At 36.0% G+C, this 16,855-nt stretch overlaps 2 protein-coding genes across 5 annotated transcripts; one reads left to right on the top strand and one right to left on the bottom strand.

The window, feature by feature from the left end:
• Positions 1–228: 228 nt before the first annotated feature.
• pus7l (pseudouridine synthase 7 like) lies at positions 229–9,252 on the bottom strand. The gene is made up of 9 exons (XM_034032660.3): positions 9,146–9,252; positions 6,759–7,659; positions 6,015–6,174; positions 5,688–5,883; positions 5,116–5,214; positions 4,647–4,725; positions 3,981–4,261; positions 3,558–3,611; positions 229–3,050 (listed from the first exon to the last, which is right to left on the bottom strand). Exons 2-9 carry the CDS (start codon positions 7,636–7,638, stop codon positions 2,697–2,699), a joined length of 2,103 nt encoding a protein of 700 aa, XP_033888551.3. The 5' UTR covers positions 7,639–7,659; positions 9,146–9,252; the 3' UTR covers positions 229–2,696.
• On the top strand, positions 8,409–16,278 carry irak4 (interleukin-1 receptor-associated kinase 4). 4 transcript variants are annotated; one of them, XM_058985751.1, is made up of 12 exons: positions 8,409–8,498; positions 9,854–10,015; positions 10,359–10,504; positions 10,952–11,101; positions 11,602–11,762; positions 11,995–12,059; positions 13,222–13,336; positions 13,790–13,899; positions 14,065–14,248; positions 14,523–14,585; positions 15,143–15,301; positions 15,840–16,278. In XM_058985751.1, the coding sequence occupies exons 2-12, from the start codon at positions 9,855–9,857 to the stop codon at positions 15,879–15,881; spliced, it is 1,356 nt and encodes a 451-aa protein (XP_058841734.1). In that variant the 5' UTR covers positions 8,409–8,498; position 9,854; the 3' UTR covers positions 15,882–16,278. The 4 variants fall into 4 exon arrangements, with proteins under 4 accessions (XP_058841734.1, XP_058841732.1, XP_058841733.1 ...); XM_058985749.1 differs by having other exon boundaries at positions 8,441–8,549; XM_058985750.1 differs by lacking the exon at positions 8,409–8,498 and adding an exon at positions 9,250–9,333.
• Positions 16,279–16,855: the final 577 nt, after the last annotated feature.

Genomic DNA, 16,855 nt, shown 5'->3' with positions numbered 1-16,855 from the left:
TTTGAAACAGCTGTGTCAAAACCACAGATTTGCCAAAAAAACTAAATCCTGTAATGGTTTGTTTCCTCTTGGTTGGAGCCACCACCACGACTCTGAATTCCTCTAGTTTGGATGATATTTTAATAGTTGCATTAGACAGATAGATTGTCACGAAAACTACAAAAAAGGTTTGTAATGCACTGTACCGTTGTAACAGAAATAAATAAATAAATAAATAAATAAATAAAACTGCATGTCACTACTGCCATCTATTGTCATGAGAATTCACTGCAGACTGGAATTTTAAAACTCATTTTCCTGTACTGTATCATTCAAGAATTAATTATAAGTAGTTTAAAAAAAATACTGATGAAAAACAAAATTAAAACAGCAATGCTGTAACATTGTAATTCCTGTTTTAATATGACATGTAATACTTTTAAAGAGGCAGCTTCAGAATGATGCCTGTACAGAGTACACATACTGTATTCAGAAGAAACCTGTTCCAATCTGTCCGTTACATAAACATGATACTAATGGTACAGTACAACAAGTGTCCAGATTCCAAACATCAAATAGCAGGGAGTTGTTTCATGACATCTCTTTACAATTTTCCAGTTAAGTTTATAAAATACTGACAAGTGCAACTAAATATATGCATTCGGTATCCTTTTGATATGTCACTCACACACCATCATGTAAGATATATACGGGTTTCAGACAAATGGTTGGATGAACCACAGTAGATAGCACTCTGTTGCTGTGCCAGCGCTGTTGAAAGCTATTTCTTTTAAATGTTGTTATTTATGACTTTCCTCATACACTACATTTTAATATGCACTGAAGGTTCTCAGCTTTCTCACACCATTCATTATGAACAGAGGGGCTCTGAAATACAGTGCCTAGAGCAGTGTTATAATTTTAACAAAATTACAGCATGGTAGTACCAGTCACCACTAAATAAATGTTGATTTATCACTGACACATTTGCCCAGCATGTCTACTTTTTTTCTTTATTTTATTATTTTTTTTGGAGAATAAAGATCCACCTTAAGCGACATTTAGAGTCACTTTAAATTCTTTGAAGTTCTCTTTTGTATGTAAATCGTGAACAAGGAAAGCTTCCACTGCATTTTTCTGAGCTCCTAACTAATTAAGTACAGAAACTTCAAAGAGCAGAATGTGCAGGTGTGAAAACATATGTAACAAAGTCAGTGATAATCTCTTTGTTCTTTGTTGTCAAATGGTTTCTTTTGAAATACAGTATATAATTGCATTTAAAAGCCCTGTACCTGCATTTTAAAATTAAAAATAGGACGCTTGTGAACTTTAACGCTAAGGGGTACTGTTACAGCACTTTAGCATGTTCTTTAAAGTTTCTAGGGTCGAGGTCAGAATATAGGGTCTAGTTCTATTACCTAATATCTGGTTAAGAACAACATATAAGTAACAGATATGGCCATTTGTCACAACACGCCTGTGCCTTTTTGCTTGTCATTTCCCACACTGAGTATGTGCTTTCTCTCTAAACTTTTAGCAGATATACAAAGTACAGATACCAAAATAGAATAGTTTGATTGTATCATACCACTTTCACACAGGTGAGTTATGACGGCTCAGCAAGGGCACTGATGCAGCATTTTGGTCTCTGTGAATTGCCTATACCGTCAGAGCCAAAATATTTTATGCTGTCTCTGAACCACCTCGTGAGCTGGTTCAGAGACGGCACTGAACCATCTTCTCCTGGGTGAAATGCTATGCCGGCACTGAAGCGCTATAGTGGCCGTGGATTGAAAGTTAACATCCCACATGACTGCATGTGTACCGGACATGTTGGGTATTTTTGCCGTTGGTGTCGTTGAAAAGGTTATGACAGTATGGCGCAATTTCGTGCCGTGTGAATGGGTATTTTAAAGAATTTTATAAACGTCTCAAGAGACGGCTCAGTAGCGGCATGTGTGTGTGAAAGGGGCTTTACATTTTAAATGGATGGGGACTGAGCTACTTACCAGAGTTAATTTAGTAATATTGTGGCCAGCAGGGGGCGTTTAATCCACACTGTAGTCTTGTATAGAAGTTCAGCATAATCAACAAAGGGAAACTTAATTTGCTATTGTTTGGTCCGTGACATGAAAAAAAAACACTTGTAATTATTTATTTAAAGAATAAACTAGAGGGTTTGTTGACCAAACATTATAGAAAATACCAAGCAGTAAAACATTCCCATACTTGCATAAACATGGTACAGAAAAAAAAAAATTAACAAAAGCTTTTTTCATTTGTTTTTAAAAATCTACTTTAATTAAGGGAATTGAGTGTCAACTAAAATTACACTTCAAGTATCTGTATTAAAGAATTGCATTTCCATATAAGGGCCACTGATCCTTTTATAGAGCAATGTTGTTAATAAAAAAAGTCCCTTGCGTAAACAAAACAAAACATAAAGAGTCATCAGTATCATGAAACAGTATGTAAATGTTAAAATATAACATTTGAGTAAGTGGTTCTGAGACGTATGCACAAAATTAAGAGCGACACAAGGGAAGAGTCTCTATATCCCTAAATTCTATTACTCTCAATAATTTGTGCTAAAGAATGTTCTTAGCAAGTCTCATCACACTTGTAAAAGCGGCTTTCTGGATATATGTAAAACATACTTTATATGAACGATTCTACTATACACCAGTCGCAGAGGATATGCATCAAATCCGGTACATTTAGGGGTCACATTTCATGATCTCCCGAAGGCACACTGTGGCGTAACAAGAAGAGTTAAGATTAAACGATAAAGACAGACAAGATGCGGAAGCAGTGGGGTTCTCACTCTGCTCATTTGTGATTTTCTCTGGAGTTTCTTCACTCATAACGACTTCACTGTCATGCTGTAGCTTGTATGTAAGGTTTTTCGGGTAAGCCAGCATCAGTCGATAGCATCCAGGTATATTTAGCTTCAGAGGATGAACTCTGAATTTACAGGCCTGTAAACCATCTTTGGCCAAGGTTTCTTTGAACCAGTATCCAACTTTGTTGTCTGGATAGGTTATGCTGTTGCCAGGCATTGGAAGAACTACCTTTAAAAAAAAAAAAAAAAAAAAATACGAAACAGAAGTATTAAATAAATGAAAAGAAAGAAGAGAGCCCATATCCTGACCTGCTGGGTAAATAACATCAGCCATGAATGCGCAGTGGGCAGAGGGTTTTATTTGAGTTAGATATCGATATGGAATAGGAAAACTAAAACATCTGTTAGTAAGTTCCTTTGAACATTTTAACTAGAGTTTCATGTTTCTCTATTAGAGCAATGTGCAATGTGGACTTATGAAGTTCACATAGCTACTGTACTATGTACGTTCAGGTCTATTGTTATCCATTAATAGACCTGGAGTTGTTCATTTGACCAATGGAGGAGTAAGGTTAGGTACATACTTGCATGTAAAACAGTGTTACAGTGTTTAGTGCTTTAGACTGAACTGCCTGTATCGCTGCAATACATTTTTAAACACATTCATTATAGTGCTAATTTTATAAACTTTGCAGGGTGTTCTGTATCTTTTTGTTAATATAGCAAAACAACTTACTTGATTTAGTGTGTAAATGCTTTCTTCCTCTTCATTGGCAGTAACCATGTGAACCTGCCAGGAAGGTACAATAATGAACGTCAAACTCTCTTTAATGGACTTAACCCCATAATTGTCTGCTACAGTTTGGTTTTAAATCACCGTTAGATTTTAAAACAGTACAGTACCAAGTTAAGATGCAACACATTACTTTGTTACAACACTCTTTCCCTATAAAAACATTTGAAACCAAACTTTTTGAAAAAATAGCTTTTTAAAATTCAAAATTACTGAAAAAAAAAAATCCAAAACCTTTATGTACAGCTTTCTCTATATAGTTGTCAGAAATTACAGTTAAGACTGAAACGTGCTTAATTTAAGGTTAATCATGACAATATCACAGAATATATTGTTAATGTGTACTACAATTCAAATGTTCCTTACCTGACTACTCAGCGTAGAATTTTTTTCATTGGCATCCTTGCTGAAAACTAGGTCCCCCTTTACCACCCTCTGGCCATATGTTTGAAGTCTGTAGGAAGCGGCTTCGTTCCATTTCCTGCTGCAGTACGCGTGGATGTAAAAGACGCGCATGCTGTGTGGGATACTGAGCCAGCCTCGGGTGCAGCCCTCCTGCCCCATGCCAAACCGATTCAATGCACGCAGCACCATCCTCTCTCGCACTTTATACTCAGGCATCATTGCAAGTGTTTCTTTAGCATCCTCTAAGAAAAAAAGTTTTCAAAGTTGAGCTACTGTAAATTTGCAGAAAGGTATGTTTTAAAACGAGGAGAGACAAGAAGTCCAGACTATAGAATGAAATACTCGATCATCATGATAGGCACCGTATGCAAATGTAACATGCAGAGATGCCTCCACATGCCACCAAATTCTGAAACTTTCAATAACTTGTGCAGCACACAACTGAGCCCAAGTAATGTATTGAGAGTGTGGGGTCTATTTACTCATGACAAGTATGTACAGGACAATGGATGCTGAAACTTAAGGAATTTTCAGTACTACAGTAGCTCAACTTTCATGACCCGTATTCTGTTAAATTGGAAGATTTGAGTATCTTGGGCTACACCTATGAAAGCTACTAGTTCTTACCAGTTTGAAGAAAATGCCTCTTTGCCCTGTCAAGAGGATCATCCACTTCTGGTGTAAAGAACAGCTTGACAGCTGTCACCTGCAAAATACAACAACAATAATAATAATAATAATAATAATAATAACTCCATCTAGGGTTTGTGATTATATATCAATGTAATTACAGCCTTAAAGTTTTTATGTATTTTTGTTTTTGTTTTAATACAAGGTGACAGAATAAAAATTAAAATAAAACAGAACTTGTAAAAACCTTGAGGTTTACTGAACTATGATCAATGCTTGCTGCAATCAAAGATGCAAATACAAATAACTTTCTAAACCAAACTCATGAGTCTGCCCCTGCCCTCTCCCCCTCGTCCGCACCATAACCGATGAAGAGATCTTATACAGCATGAATCTTTATAACCTGCTAAAGTTAACACACACAAATATTGAATTAATATTAAATAGTATCAGAATAGAAAAATACCATTTCTTCCTTCAGCAGAGACAATCCTATTTGGTCAGCCTGAACTTTCTGTCCCACGCCAAATCTCTGTGGCCCATAGTAGTTCACAAATCCTTTAGTCTGAAAATGTAAAGGGTCTAATTACAAAGACAATGAAAATAAAACAAAAGTCATTTCTACTAATGTGTAACAGTGTATATTTTGGTACACTTCTAAAGGCTAGCATGCGTCGAGATCTGCAGTCCGTATTTGGGTTATGAATTAGTTAAGAAAGTAAGTGAGGTAAGGTTGTGTACTAAATATGACTTTATATATTTTGTTTAAATATAGCTGTTACAGAACAAATAAATGAATAACTTTGTCACTGTGGCATAGAATTCCCATCGAGTTGGTTTGTTTGAATTTTAGGTAGTCAGAAAACACTGCAAGCAAGGTTTTTATGACGATTTTAATGTTTGCAGCATCTTTGTTTTGTAGTATATTTTGTAATTCATTTTCTTTTGGTCATGTGATGAGGTTTTAACCAATCACATGCCAGAATTCTAAAGACAGATTCATATATATCAGGGAAAAGCTGTGTTGCATATTTTTACCTTGACATTCTCAAGTGCTTCATGCACAAGATCTTTCAGGTCTGCAGAGGAATCGGCACTGTGCTTCTTAACATTTCTTACACGTATATCAAAGTGATTTCCTCTGAGCTGTCCTAGTCGAATTGGTTGATCTGCAGGACGCATGTTGTACAAGTTCATAGCTTTCTTTTGGAACGCAGGGGCCACTTCCTTTAACCTGCATAAACAAATTAATTAATTCATAAATATAAATAAATACATAAAATAATTCAGACTTTTCACACCCAAACCAAGCTGCTTTAAGCTCATCATCGTATCAGGAAATTGAAACAGCAGAATGTACTGTACCTCTCTGGTGAGACTTTCTTCACAACCATAGTTTGGTATGTGACAGCCCTTTTGTCTTTGATGCCAGCATAACTGAAATCTGATGGAAGCACACCCAGAGCTGAGGCCAAGTAGCTTATTGCTTCCAAGGTTTCCAGATTTTCTTTTTGCAGTGTGAATGCTGTAAGGAAGAATTAGTCCATGTTATTCTGCATATACTGTAACTGTAAATGCAGAATAACTGATAACAAATGTGAATATTAATAGCAGGAATTACAAAATAAAAAATAAATAAAAAATACACAATAATAATTATATAATACAGATGTGAACTGATTTATCCTCTTGATGATATGTAAAAGTAATATAACAGCAAAGATGAATGTAATACCAAGGTTAAGGTCGTAAATTTGAAGTTTGATTCTCACATAAGTTTCCTAGATACGGCTGTACAGTAAGTTACAAAAATGTACTGAAAAGGTCAATGGAACATCATAGAAAATACAGCATGCCAAAAAAAAAGAAAACAACAGGCTCTATTTAACAAAAATGCTTGCAAATGCATTCACAAAACTGTCCACAGTCACCCCTCACTGCGTTTGCCCACAAACTTGTGATTTAGCTGCCAGGTTCACTGCACTGCACTAGCATGTGCTCCATGAATAAATGGGCATTTGGATGCGGAACATGATAACCAGTTATTATTGTTAAACTAGACCCCCATATCTCTTTAACATCTCTTAATATATTGTATCATTTCCTTACCTGTATATAGAACGTCCTCATCCTGCGCATCAATAGCATCCCTCTTCTTGGACCGCTGCTTTTTTTCTCTAAACCTTACAGTAATGGCAGCATTCTGTTGGCCACCACCGCTGTTATCCACCACAAAGCTTTTGGTTTCCACCAACTTGCCAAAGTGTTTACTAAGAAAATGATGAACAGCTTTTCTGTGCTCCTTGTTGTCGTCATGCTGAAAAGTAAATGTTGAGTTTGGTGCTTTCGCATCCAAAAATCTGAAAAAGTCTTCAGATTCTTCGTCCGAAACCAACTGGGAAAGCTCTTTATAGTGGGAGTCTTCTTTGACAAGAATCTCACATTGGTTTGTGATGGTCATCAGAAAGGGGTACTTCTGCCTGACAGCGCGATGCACGCTGGCTCTTTGGTCTTTGTCCGGATACATGCCGAGAGATAGCGGTGTGGGATTTGGCTTTTCCCTCAGTTCAGAGTGGGAGCACTTCCTGATTGACATGGCAAACTGTGCCAGTGCTTCGTTCACTGAATTTTCTAAAATGAAGTCGAGATCTTGGGCCTCTTCACATAGAACAGCAGTCTGAAATGTATCTAAGTCAGTATTGTGGTTGTCTAACACCACTTTACCACATGAATAATCTGTGTCTTTTACTACAACCGCTGATATCTTTGGCTTTTTGTTTGGCTTCTGGTGGTATGGTTCGGTGTGTTCAGATATTTGGTGGCAAAGCACTTCATTCAAATTGTCCACATTTACCAATTGCCCATTCATATTCATTTCTATCACCACAAAGTCACTGGTGGACTGTTTTATGCTTCCATGAAAGCCACAATGATCACTAATAGAAGACAGTGAAGACATACAGGCAGTTCCATTTGTGTTTTCTCCCATTGCTATTTCAGATACTGATAGCTGCAAATAAAGGAAATAAAAAAGTATTGAACACATATGCTTTGAATATATATATATATATATATATATATATATATATATATATATATATATATATATAGCATTAAAGTTTATGATATTTTTGGGGGAATTAAATTCAGTTTTTTTTAATAAAATGACGTTTCTTTCTTTTTTTTTTTTTGTTTAATTGAGTAATAACAAGCCCAGTCCCGTTTCACTATTGGTCAGTACAATTAAGAGCAGGCTTTAATAATGTATATCAGTATGTCAGTATGTATGAAATGTCTTATTACAAAAGTTTGTAAACTGAACAAGAAAGACAGTATAACAGCTTATAATACAGGAACTGTTGTAAAATTAGAAGTGTATTTTTATTTTTCACATTTTACTGATATCCTAAGCCACTTTCACACTGGCATGCTCTACCCTGGTCAGAACCTACCACGGTCAGGACCCGATGTCATTCGGGTAGGGCATGAGATTTCACACTACGTTTCATAAAGCAGGCTTGACCTGGGTGACAGACGCAAGTGCACAATACGCCTATCAGTGCCCCGGAAGCAGCTGGTTACTGATTCTTCCATCCAAGTTTCTCTGGATTGAACCATCTACCCAAATGTTGATTAGAACAAATATTTCTACATCCCTGCTGCAGTCTGGCTCATGCTGTGTCTCAATCAACAAACATATGGCTAAACAGACATGTTCTTTGTGGAAGTGAAACCTTCATGCAAACGTGGCTTTGTTATTGGTTGGCTCAGGCAGTCAAGCATTTTGCCTGACTCAACCCGGGTCAAAGCGTGTCAACCCACATCCTGAGATGGGTCATTGGGACCCAGGTACGTGGTTTCACACTACGCAGGACTGTGACCCGGTTAGCCCGGATCCGGGTAGGCGTGCCAGTATGAAAGGGGCTCTAGTTGAAAAGGATGTGATTAGGGAGTCAAATGACATTATAAATGGAAGTTATTTGATTTAACAATATAAAGCATTCTGTACTCTCCGCTAATTAAAAAAAAAAAAAAAAAAAGTTAGTTGAATTATTTGTTGTCGTTTTGTTTGTAAAAGTATGCATGCTGATAATGTATAAAAGTGTGGAATAAAATACAATGTATAACGGTACTCCAAAAAACAATAATAATATAGTTATTCATGTCACAATAATGTTTTTTTTCAGCTAAATAAATGAAAACAATATTGCTTTGTGGCATTCTTGCTCAGTATACTTCAAGCATCCAGTCATGTAACTAAATATCGTAAAAATGTTGGTTGAAAGAAAGAGCGCTGCGCAAGTGTCCACTTCTCAAGAGCCAAAAACACCATGTTGTACTGTGAGGTAAACAACAGCGAGGAAGTTAAATTCGCGCAAATAAGAATAACTGCAAAATGTGAAACCAAGAACCTAAACACGCAATTCTGATCCGGAAATCAAAGCGTCTGTCTAAAGTACAGTTCACTGCGTTAATCTATTCAAAACAAAACTTACATTTACTACAGTACGTTGGCGTCACTCTTCCTCCGAGTTGTATTTCCCAGGATTTCACAACGTGGATAAAGAGTGTTTCCTTGTCGCATGACGTTACCATTAAAGGGGATTTCTCTGTTAACAGGTCAATGTTCTATGCCGACATTTTCAGTTTAAAGGTAGTGTGCAGGGACACGGAAGTACAGTATGTAAGTTTCTTAACTTGTGAAACATTGTATTCTTCAAATGATTACAATTACATCCTCCTTTAACCTTTCATGCAGTTTCAAATGTGTGCGACGTTCTAATGCTTTATAAAGGTACGTTCAAATTAAATATGCGGTTGTATGTGAACATTTATTTAACAATAGCAAACTATTTGATTAATATTATTTGTTTTACAAAAAACTAAACTATAGAACGTTACTATGATAGGCGTCCATCAGAAGTTAAATAAATAAATAAATACATTTAAAATGTGCTTAATAATATGCTCTGTCTAAAATATATATTTTTTATTCAGTATTTTTAAATGTGTTTAAATTTGATTTATTTATTTATTTTTAAAGACCACGGTATTGTCATGTCCGTTCATGCATTTTTAGGGTAATCATTTTACCTGTTCAGAATGCTAGTAGCAGGTGTTTTCAATTAAAATGCTGTTTTTTGTTTTTTTTCCGGGTTTTGTTATTCCTTGTATTTTTACATATGTGTCTTGTTTTCTACTAGAATGAGCAAACCAATAACTTCGTCTACTTATGTTCGGTGCCTAAATCATGGAATGTTTAGAAAACTCGCAGATTATCTGGACCCTCAAAATGACTGGAAGAAAATTGCAACGGATATCATTAAACCAACAGGCGAACCAAGATATAACCAATTTCACCTAAGGTAGGATTCCTATGTCTGGAGGATACTACCACATTAACAAACATGTCAATTATATACGTCCCTTGCTAAAGTCTTTGACAAAAGAGTTCGTTTTTTTTTTATAGCTTAGTACCTTCTGTGAGTATTGCAATAAATATCCCATGGCTGGTTTAAGGCCAACCTGGATAGTGGCCAGATTTGCAATGAGTATAAGTGGTTCTTTTGCAGTTAATAAAATAGTGGTCATTTGACTATGAGTTCAGGGGCTGTTGCCTGCCACAGGCTTAACACACACTGAAAAAACAGTAGGCCTATTTGAGTAATTGTAATAAGCACATTTCACTTCTTTGTATTTTTATAAAAGGAGATTTGAAGGAGTAGTAGCCATGGGGAAAAGTCCTACAACTGAATTACTGTATGACTGGGGGACAACAAACTGCACGGTCGGGGACCTTGTGGACATTTTATTACAAAACCAGCTTCTTGCACCTGCTAATATACTACTTCCAGGTAAACAAACCCCGTTAATCTACGTCTTGAAGTGATATTAAAAATCTGATTTATGTTAATTATTCAGTCTCCCAGTGGCTCACCTGGTAATGCCAAGACTGTGTGGTTTGCAGGATGAGTCATGCCGACAGGGGTGGGTAAGTTCACATCCTGGCTGTGCCAAGTTGATGATCCTTACATGGGATTCCATAGAGGATGCCCATTGACCTGCAGCTCTCCTGAGTTGCCTTGGAAGAATGCTTCAGGAGGGGACATAATTGGACATTCCAAAACTAGGGAGTAAAACAGAGATAAAATATTAGGGAACTCTAAAGTATTATATATATATATATATATATATATATATATATATATATATATATATATATATATATATTAATACGTGGCTAGATTTTTATTTTTTATTTTTAACGCGATTACATTTTTATGTTTCATTTATTTGGGCAGATGTTGTAAAAGAAACACCGGCTTCACAACCAATTGCCCCCCTGAGTTCCCAGGACACCATTCCTTATGTTGAACCCATGATGCAAAATCTAATTGAGCCTCAGTCTCCAACTATGGACAGCACAACTCCAGAGGAGCTCAGTGACACAGGTTAGTTTAAAAGGTATCATCACAGGTCACCACATAACAATGTGGTAGTACATTTATTGGATCTTAAAAACAGTCACATTTTCTTAACTTGGGTGCAGCGGTTGCATTTACAGTAATTGGAAGAGTTGGGAAATGGTTATAACTTTCAACATATCTGAAAGGTTTATTAGGTCACAAATGAAGGGCAACCCAGGGACACACTGCAGCATTACAGCTTCCAAATGCATTATTGTTTTAGAAGGTCTTAGAATGACAAGGTTAGAAAAGTATGACACTAAGCATTTGCAACAATAACCTGTGTGAATCTGAAGAAATGGCTACAAAAAATATACTCTGCTTGTAAGGAAGTGACAGGAGCTTTATGATTTGGACAGATTTATAAGGTTTCTACAGATGAACAGTTTGATCAGGTGTGTTACAGCCTATTTTGTTCATGTCTTACAGCATTTTTGCTAAAGGTGTTTTGTTTGTGTGTGTGTGTGTGTGTGTCTGTTCTGCAGGCTTCCACAACTTTACATTCCTTGAACTGATGAAGCTCACAAGTAACTTTGATGAACGTCCAATGTCCTCCGGTGGCAATAAGCTTGGAGAGGGAGGCTTTGGAGTAGTGTACAGAGGCTGCTTTGACAACAAAGTAGTGGCAGTGAAAAAACTTACAGCAGTAAGTGTCTGGCATATAGGTAAAACAGGTTTAATTTCAGATCACTACATTTCCAATTCAAGTTGATATTACGACTCAGCAAATGTGGCTATCTGTACTCTATATATGAACCATTCTCTCAACATTGTAGTTTTGTAAGACATTTGTTGTGTAAGACATTTGTATTTGCAATTATGAAGCGAAATAGGAATATGTCAGGCTTCATCTGGAAATAAATGTCTCTCTTTTTCAGGTGCCTGAGTTTTCTCTTCAAGAACTGAGACATCAGTATAATCAAGAAATCAAAACTATGATGATGTATGTTGTGGTATTACCATTTCTCATTTTTAACAGTATAAAACTTCCTGCAACAAAGTTGTTTCTTGCTAGTTATTTTCCATTGTAATATTGTATCTCTGCATCTTCTGAAAATGTGACTTTGCACTTGCTTCAATAGAGAGCCATATATACCATATCTATTTCATAGACATATTTGTAACATCAGCGCCTATAAGGTACAATTCTGAACACAGGCTTTCAGTGGGCAGTATTAAGGTTTATGTTCTTAATATCCCATGAGTGATGGCATTTAAGGTATTGCATATGTTTATTCAATATGATTAATGGTATTTACAGATGGGTTATTTTGGGCTTGTTTGAAAGAACATCAGGCATCGAACTGCACAGAGATTTTGCTATGCACCAGCAGTAAGCCTTTAAGTACATTTAAGTAAACAAGAATGCAACAGCTTAGATATAGTTGCACATTTGAAGCCTTTAAACTAAAGCAGTCAGTTGTTGATGTGCAGTATATAGAGGACACTTCATCAACGCTCATGAGGTTTAACATAAATTAGGTCTGCATTTGCTCAGCAACAGGGCAACATTTGATTTGCAATAGTGCAATTCACCCAGTCGTTTTGTCATTGGATTTGAATGAAAGCAAGGTAGATTTAGATGTGTGTATATATACTGTTAAGCCATAAATATTTGTGAGACGTTTATTATGCATTTTTTGTGTATGAGAAAAAAAACAAACATTTTTAGCACGAATATCAAATTCCACTAACAATACATTTGTATATTGCAACATGTCAGCAACATTTCTGGAGCAAAATAGGTTTTATGGGTGTGATTCGCCAAATATTTTGGTTGCAAATATTTATGGTTTTACAGTATGTATATATATATATATATATGTGTGTGTGTGTGTGTGTGTATAATATACACATCTAAATCTACTTTGCTTTCATTCAAATCCAGTGATAAAATTACTGGGTGAATTGCACTATTGCAAATCAAATGTTGCCCTTTATATATATATACACTGTAGCACTGAATACGTAGAAAAGTTTTTCAGTGCTAAAGCTTTCCACACTTGTTGCATACAGTAAATATTTAAGGCATCGAGTCTGAATCCTCAAAAGGCAGCACACTGTACATGTGAAAAGTAATACAAAACCACTTTTCTTTTATATAGGTGCCAACATGAAAACCTAGTAGAAATGATTGGTTTTTCTTCCGATGGGGATCATCCTTGCTTAGTGTATGCTTACATGCCCAATGGCTCTTTGCTGGACAGACTGGCCTGCCAGGTGAGTGTAGCCAAATATTTTCCTTTAAGCACAATTGTATTTAACTACTAAACAGCAGTATACTGCAGTTCCAGTTCCTATAAACATACAGTATAGAGGGAGCTGAGCTATTCCCTTTGAACTGGGAAAGCATTTATATTGATACTGGCATGGTAACCAAGGACTGGAAGGTGATTTTATAACTGGGCCAGCAACTGTCCTTAAATACATAACAGAAACAAGGCTTGGTGGAATAGCAACTCATTATTTTTAAACATTTTACTTGGATTATTTAAAATCCCTCAGGGGTATATGTTGTGACTCAACATCTCTTTTTTTGAAGTTTAAAACTTTGTGGGTTTGTAAGTAATAATTGTCAGTATTCACCCCGCTGGAGAAACAGTGCTGTATACATATCCCCATATATTGTTTCTGCAATACTAAATGTTAATTGTAGGTTTCCTGTTTATTTAGGGTGGTACAAGCCCACTGCCTTGGAGTACCAGGTGTTCCATTGCTGTAGGTACAGCAAGAGGTATTGAATATTTACACAGCAAGAATCACATTCACAGGGACGTTAAAAGGTACTTATTCAGAAGTTAAATGCAATGAATATGCTTAAACACACTGTGTAGAAAGCAAATCAGTTGAATGGAAAGTTGTTTCTAATTTCTTTGTCATTATAAAGCTGTTTTGTTTTTGTGTGGTTTGGGTAAACTGTTTTATTTTTTTATTTTTTTGGTTCATAGCGCCAACGTCTTGCTGGATAAAATGCTTGTGCCAAAGATTGCAGACTTTGGGCTAACTCGAGCTTCAGAAAAACTGACCTCGACAATAATGACAGAAAAGGTTGTGGGTACAACTGCTTATATGGCACCTGAGGCATTGCGAGGGGAGGTCACACCCCTATCGGATGTTTTTAGTTTTGGTGTAGTAAGTAAACTTTTGAATTTTAAAAAGTTGTGATGTGATGGATAAAACCGAAATAATAAGGTGAATCAAAATGACCAGCTTGCATTAGTTAAGATATCAATCATATGTAATACATTCCAAATGGCCCGTGAAGATCCTGTATGACACCATTAGGTGTATCCAGAGACATGAATTAAAAACCAACAGATCCCAATTCTCTTTCGCGAAATGCTGAAAATAATTACTGATTCACTGTGAAGATATAATGTTAAGGCAGTGTGCTTAATGATTACAGGTTTTGCTGGAAATAATATCAGGTCTTCCTCCATTTGATGAGAACCGTGAACCACAGCTTCTGGTAATGCATGGATTACATTTCTTTTTTCTGAACTCTATTCCTTTGGTAATCCCTTGGTCTTGGGTTCTGAGGTCATGCAGATAGATTAATGAAGATCACAGATTACTGCAATTAACAAAACCGTGCAGTTCAGGGTACATACCACTTATATTGATCATTGACACCATTTTACTATGAAACATAAGTAAAGGGGTTTGTGTCTGTACTGAGGCAGTGTTATGGTAATTTATGCCAAGATAAATAAACTAAATGGAAATCAGTTATCGAAAGTGCTGACTGGTTCACACAAATGCAAATGGTACACTATGTAGTAACAGTCATTCATGAAACTGACACTAAGATGCAATGTGATTTGGCAGTGTAATAGATTACCCTCACCCCCAGGACAGGCATTATAATTCTGACACACATACAGTACACTTCCCTATTTCATGTTCTAAATAAGTCATTTTGTGTATTGTGTATGTGTTGCATTTATTTTTTCATGAGTGTAGTCGTTAAAATTGGTAATTTAGTCAGAATGCAGAAACGATTTCACTAGTGCTTTGTTTTTTCAGTTGGATATTAAAGATGAAATTGAAGATGAGGAGATGACAATAGAGGACTATGTGGACAAGAAAATGGAAGATTTTGACATGCCATCAGTAGAGAAAATGTATTCAGTCACTACCCAGTGTCTTAATGAGAGAAAGACCAGAAGGCCAGATATGAAGAAGGTTTGTGGTCTTGTTTTCAGCCCTACTACTTCTCATTTTTCACCCACTGGTTGTGGTACCGAGTATATATTTTAATGAGTATGTAGCCTAAAATGTCATTTTGTTGAATTACTTTGTATGGCTATGGTGTATGTTGGACCAATATTGAGTTATCATTTTTTTCTCTACATCTGTTTTTACTTGGTTTTCAGCTTGTCTGGAACATTCCAATTGCCTAAGACCGAATAGACTTTAAAAATCTGTATCAAAGACAGGTAAATAATAAGGACAACTCAATATTGGAGCATCAGAACCCAGAACCACTGCCATATAAATAAAATGCCATTTGAAGCTGCATGCTCTTCAATGATCTTAACACTGGCACCTGGACTTCTGTCCTTTTAATCCCACCCACGGATCATTCATTGACTTAATTAACATCACTGAACACTGTGTAAATCAGTCCATGTACGAGAGGCAACAGAGCACCAAGCTGATATTATCCAGATGATTAAAAAGTACGATTTTTACTAAAATCTATTTGTCTATCTTTTTGCAGGTAAATGGATTGCTTGAAGAAATTAGGGCTGCTAATTCTTGAGTGCATTTTGAATGAGACAACTAAACATTTTAAGTAAAGCAAATTGATGCTTTATTTTAATTTTTTTTAAATCTCATATTTGATCAGATCTTGTGTTATTCCATCATATTGAGTTTTTTTGCAGGGACCTATCAATCCATCTTTATTTTATAGTGTCTCTCATAGTGGACCACCATCACAAAGCGCTTTACAAGGTGCAGTAACACCAAAATCCATAATACTTTAAATACAGAGAAGTGTATATAATACAGTGCATATATATGTTTTCTATACTGTAAATTATGTGAAGTGTAAGTCTGTATGAATGTGCCTGCTGACCAGTGGGGCCTACTTACCTGTTACAACTGCAATTATTATTTTAAATGTATGTAATAATAAAACATTTCTTTATTGTAAATGCAAAAGTATAAATATAATATCCCTTCAAATGACTAGGGTCCCTGAATAAAACACTCCTTAAAACAGCCCTTAAACTTCTGTTGATAGGGCCCAAGGTTTCAACCATAGCATCTATTTCTTTGTTGTAGACAATTGCTACCTGCCAAGTAGCATTGCTTTGCATTCAATGCTTTCTGAAGTGCCATCATGTGCATCTCTGTGTAGCGCAACATTATGACAAGGTATCAAACAGCACATAAGTAAATAACTCTAAAATAGAAAGGATAACACATAGGTTAATTTGGTCAAAGGGTAAAGGTTTCCATTCTACCATAAAACAGACACTGTATCCTTTGCTATTTTCTTTCAAGTCCATAAAATGTGCAAAAATGCAATTACAAAGAAACAGTAAAAGATAAGCTTTAACTCAGGTTATTTAAAGATTTATTTAGGTAGTCTAAGAAGCTTGCTATCCTGGACACATTTTTTTTCTTCTTTAACAGCAGCCTAGAACGGTTCCATACATGCAAATCTTTATCTAAACCAGGGGTGGTCAAAGTTGTTCCTTCCACTTCCAGTCTGTGTTCCAATCACGT

The sequence above is a fragment of the Acipenser ruthenus genome, chromosome 14 (assembly GCF_902713425.1).
Source record: "Acipenser ruthenus chromosome 14, fAciRut3.2 maternal haplotype, whole genome shotgun sequence".
Taxonomy (NCBI): Eukaryota; Metazoa; Chordata; class Actinopteri; order Acipenseriformes; family Acipenseridae; genus Acipenser; species Acipenser ruthenus.
The sequence above is the reverse complement of the archived record's forward strand: the minus strand, read 5'-3'. Positions and strand labels throughout refer to the sequence as shown.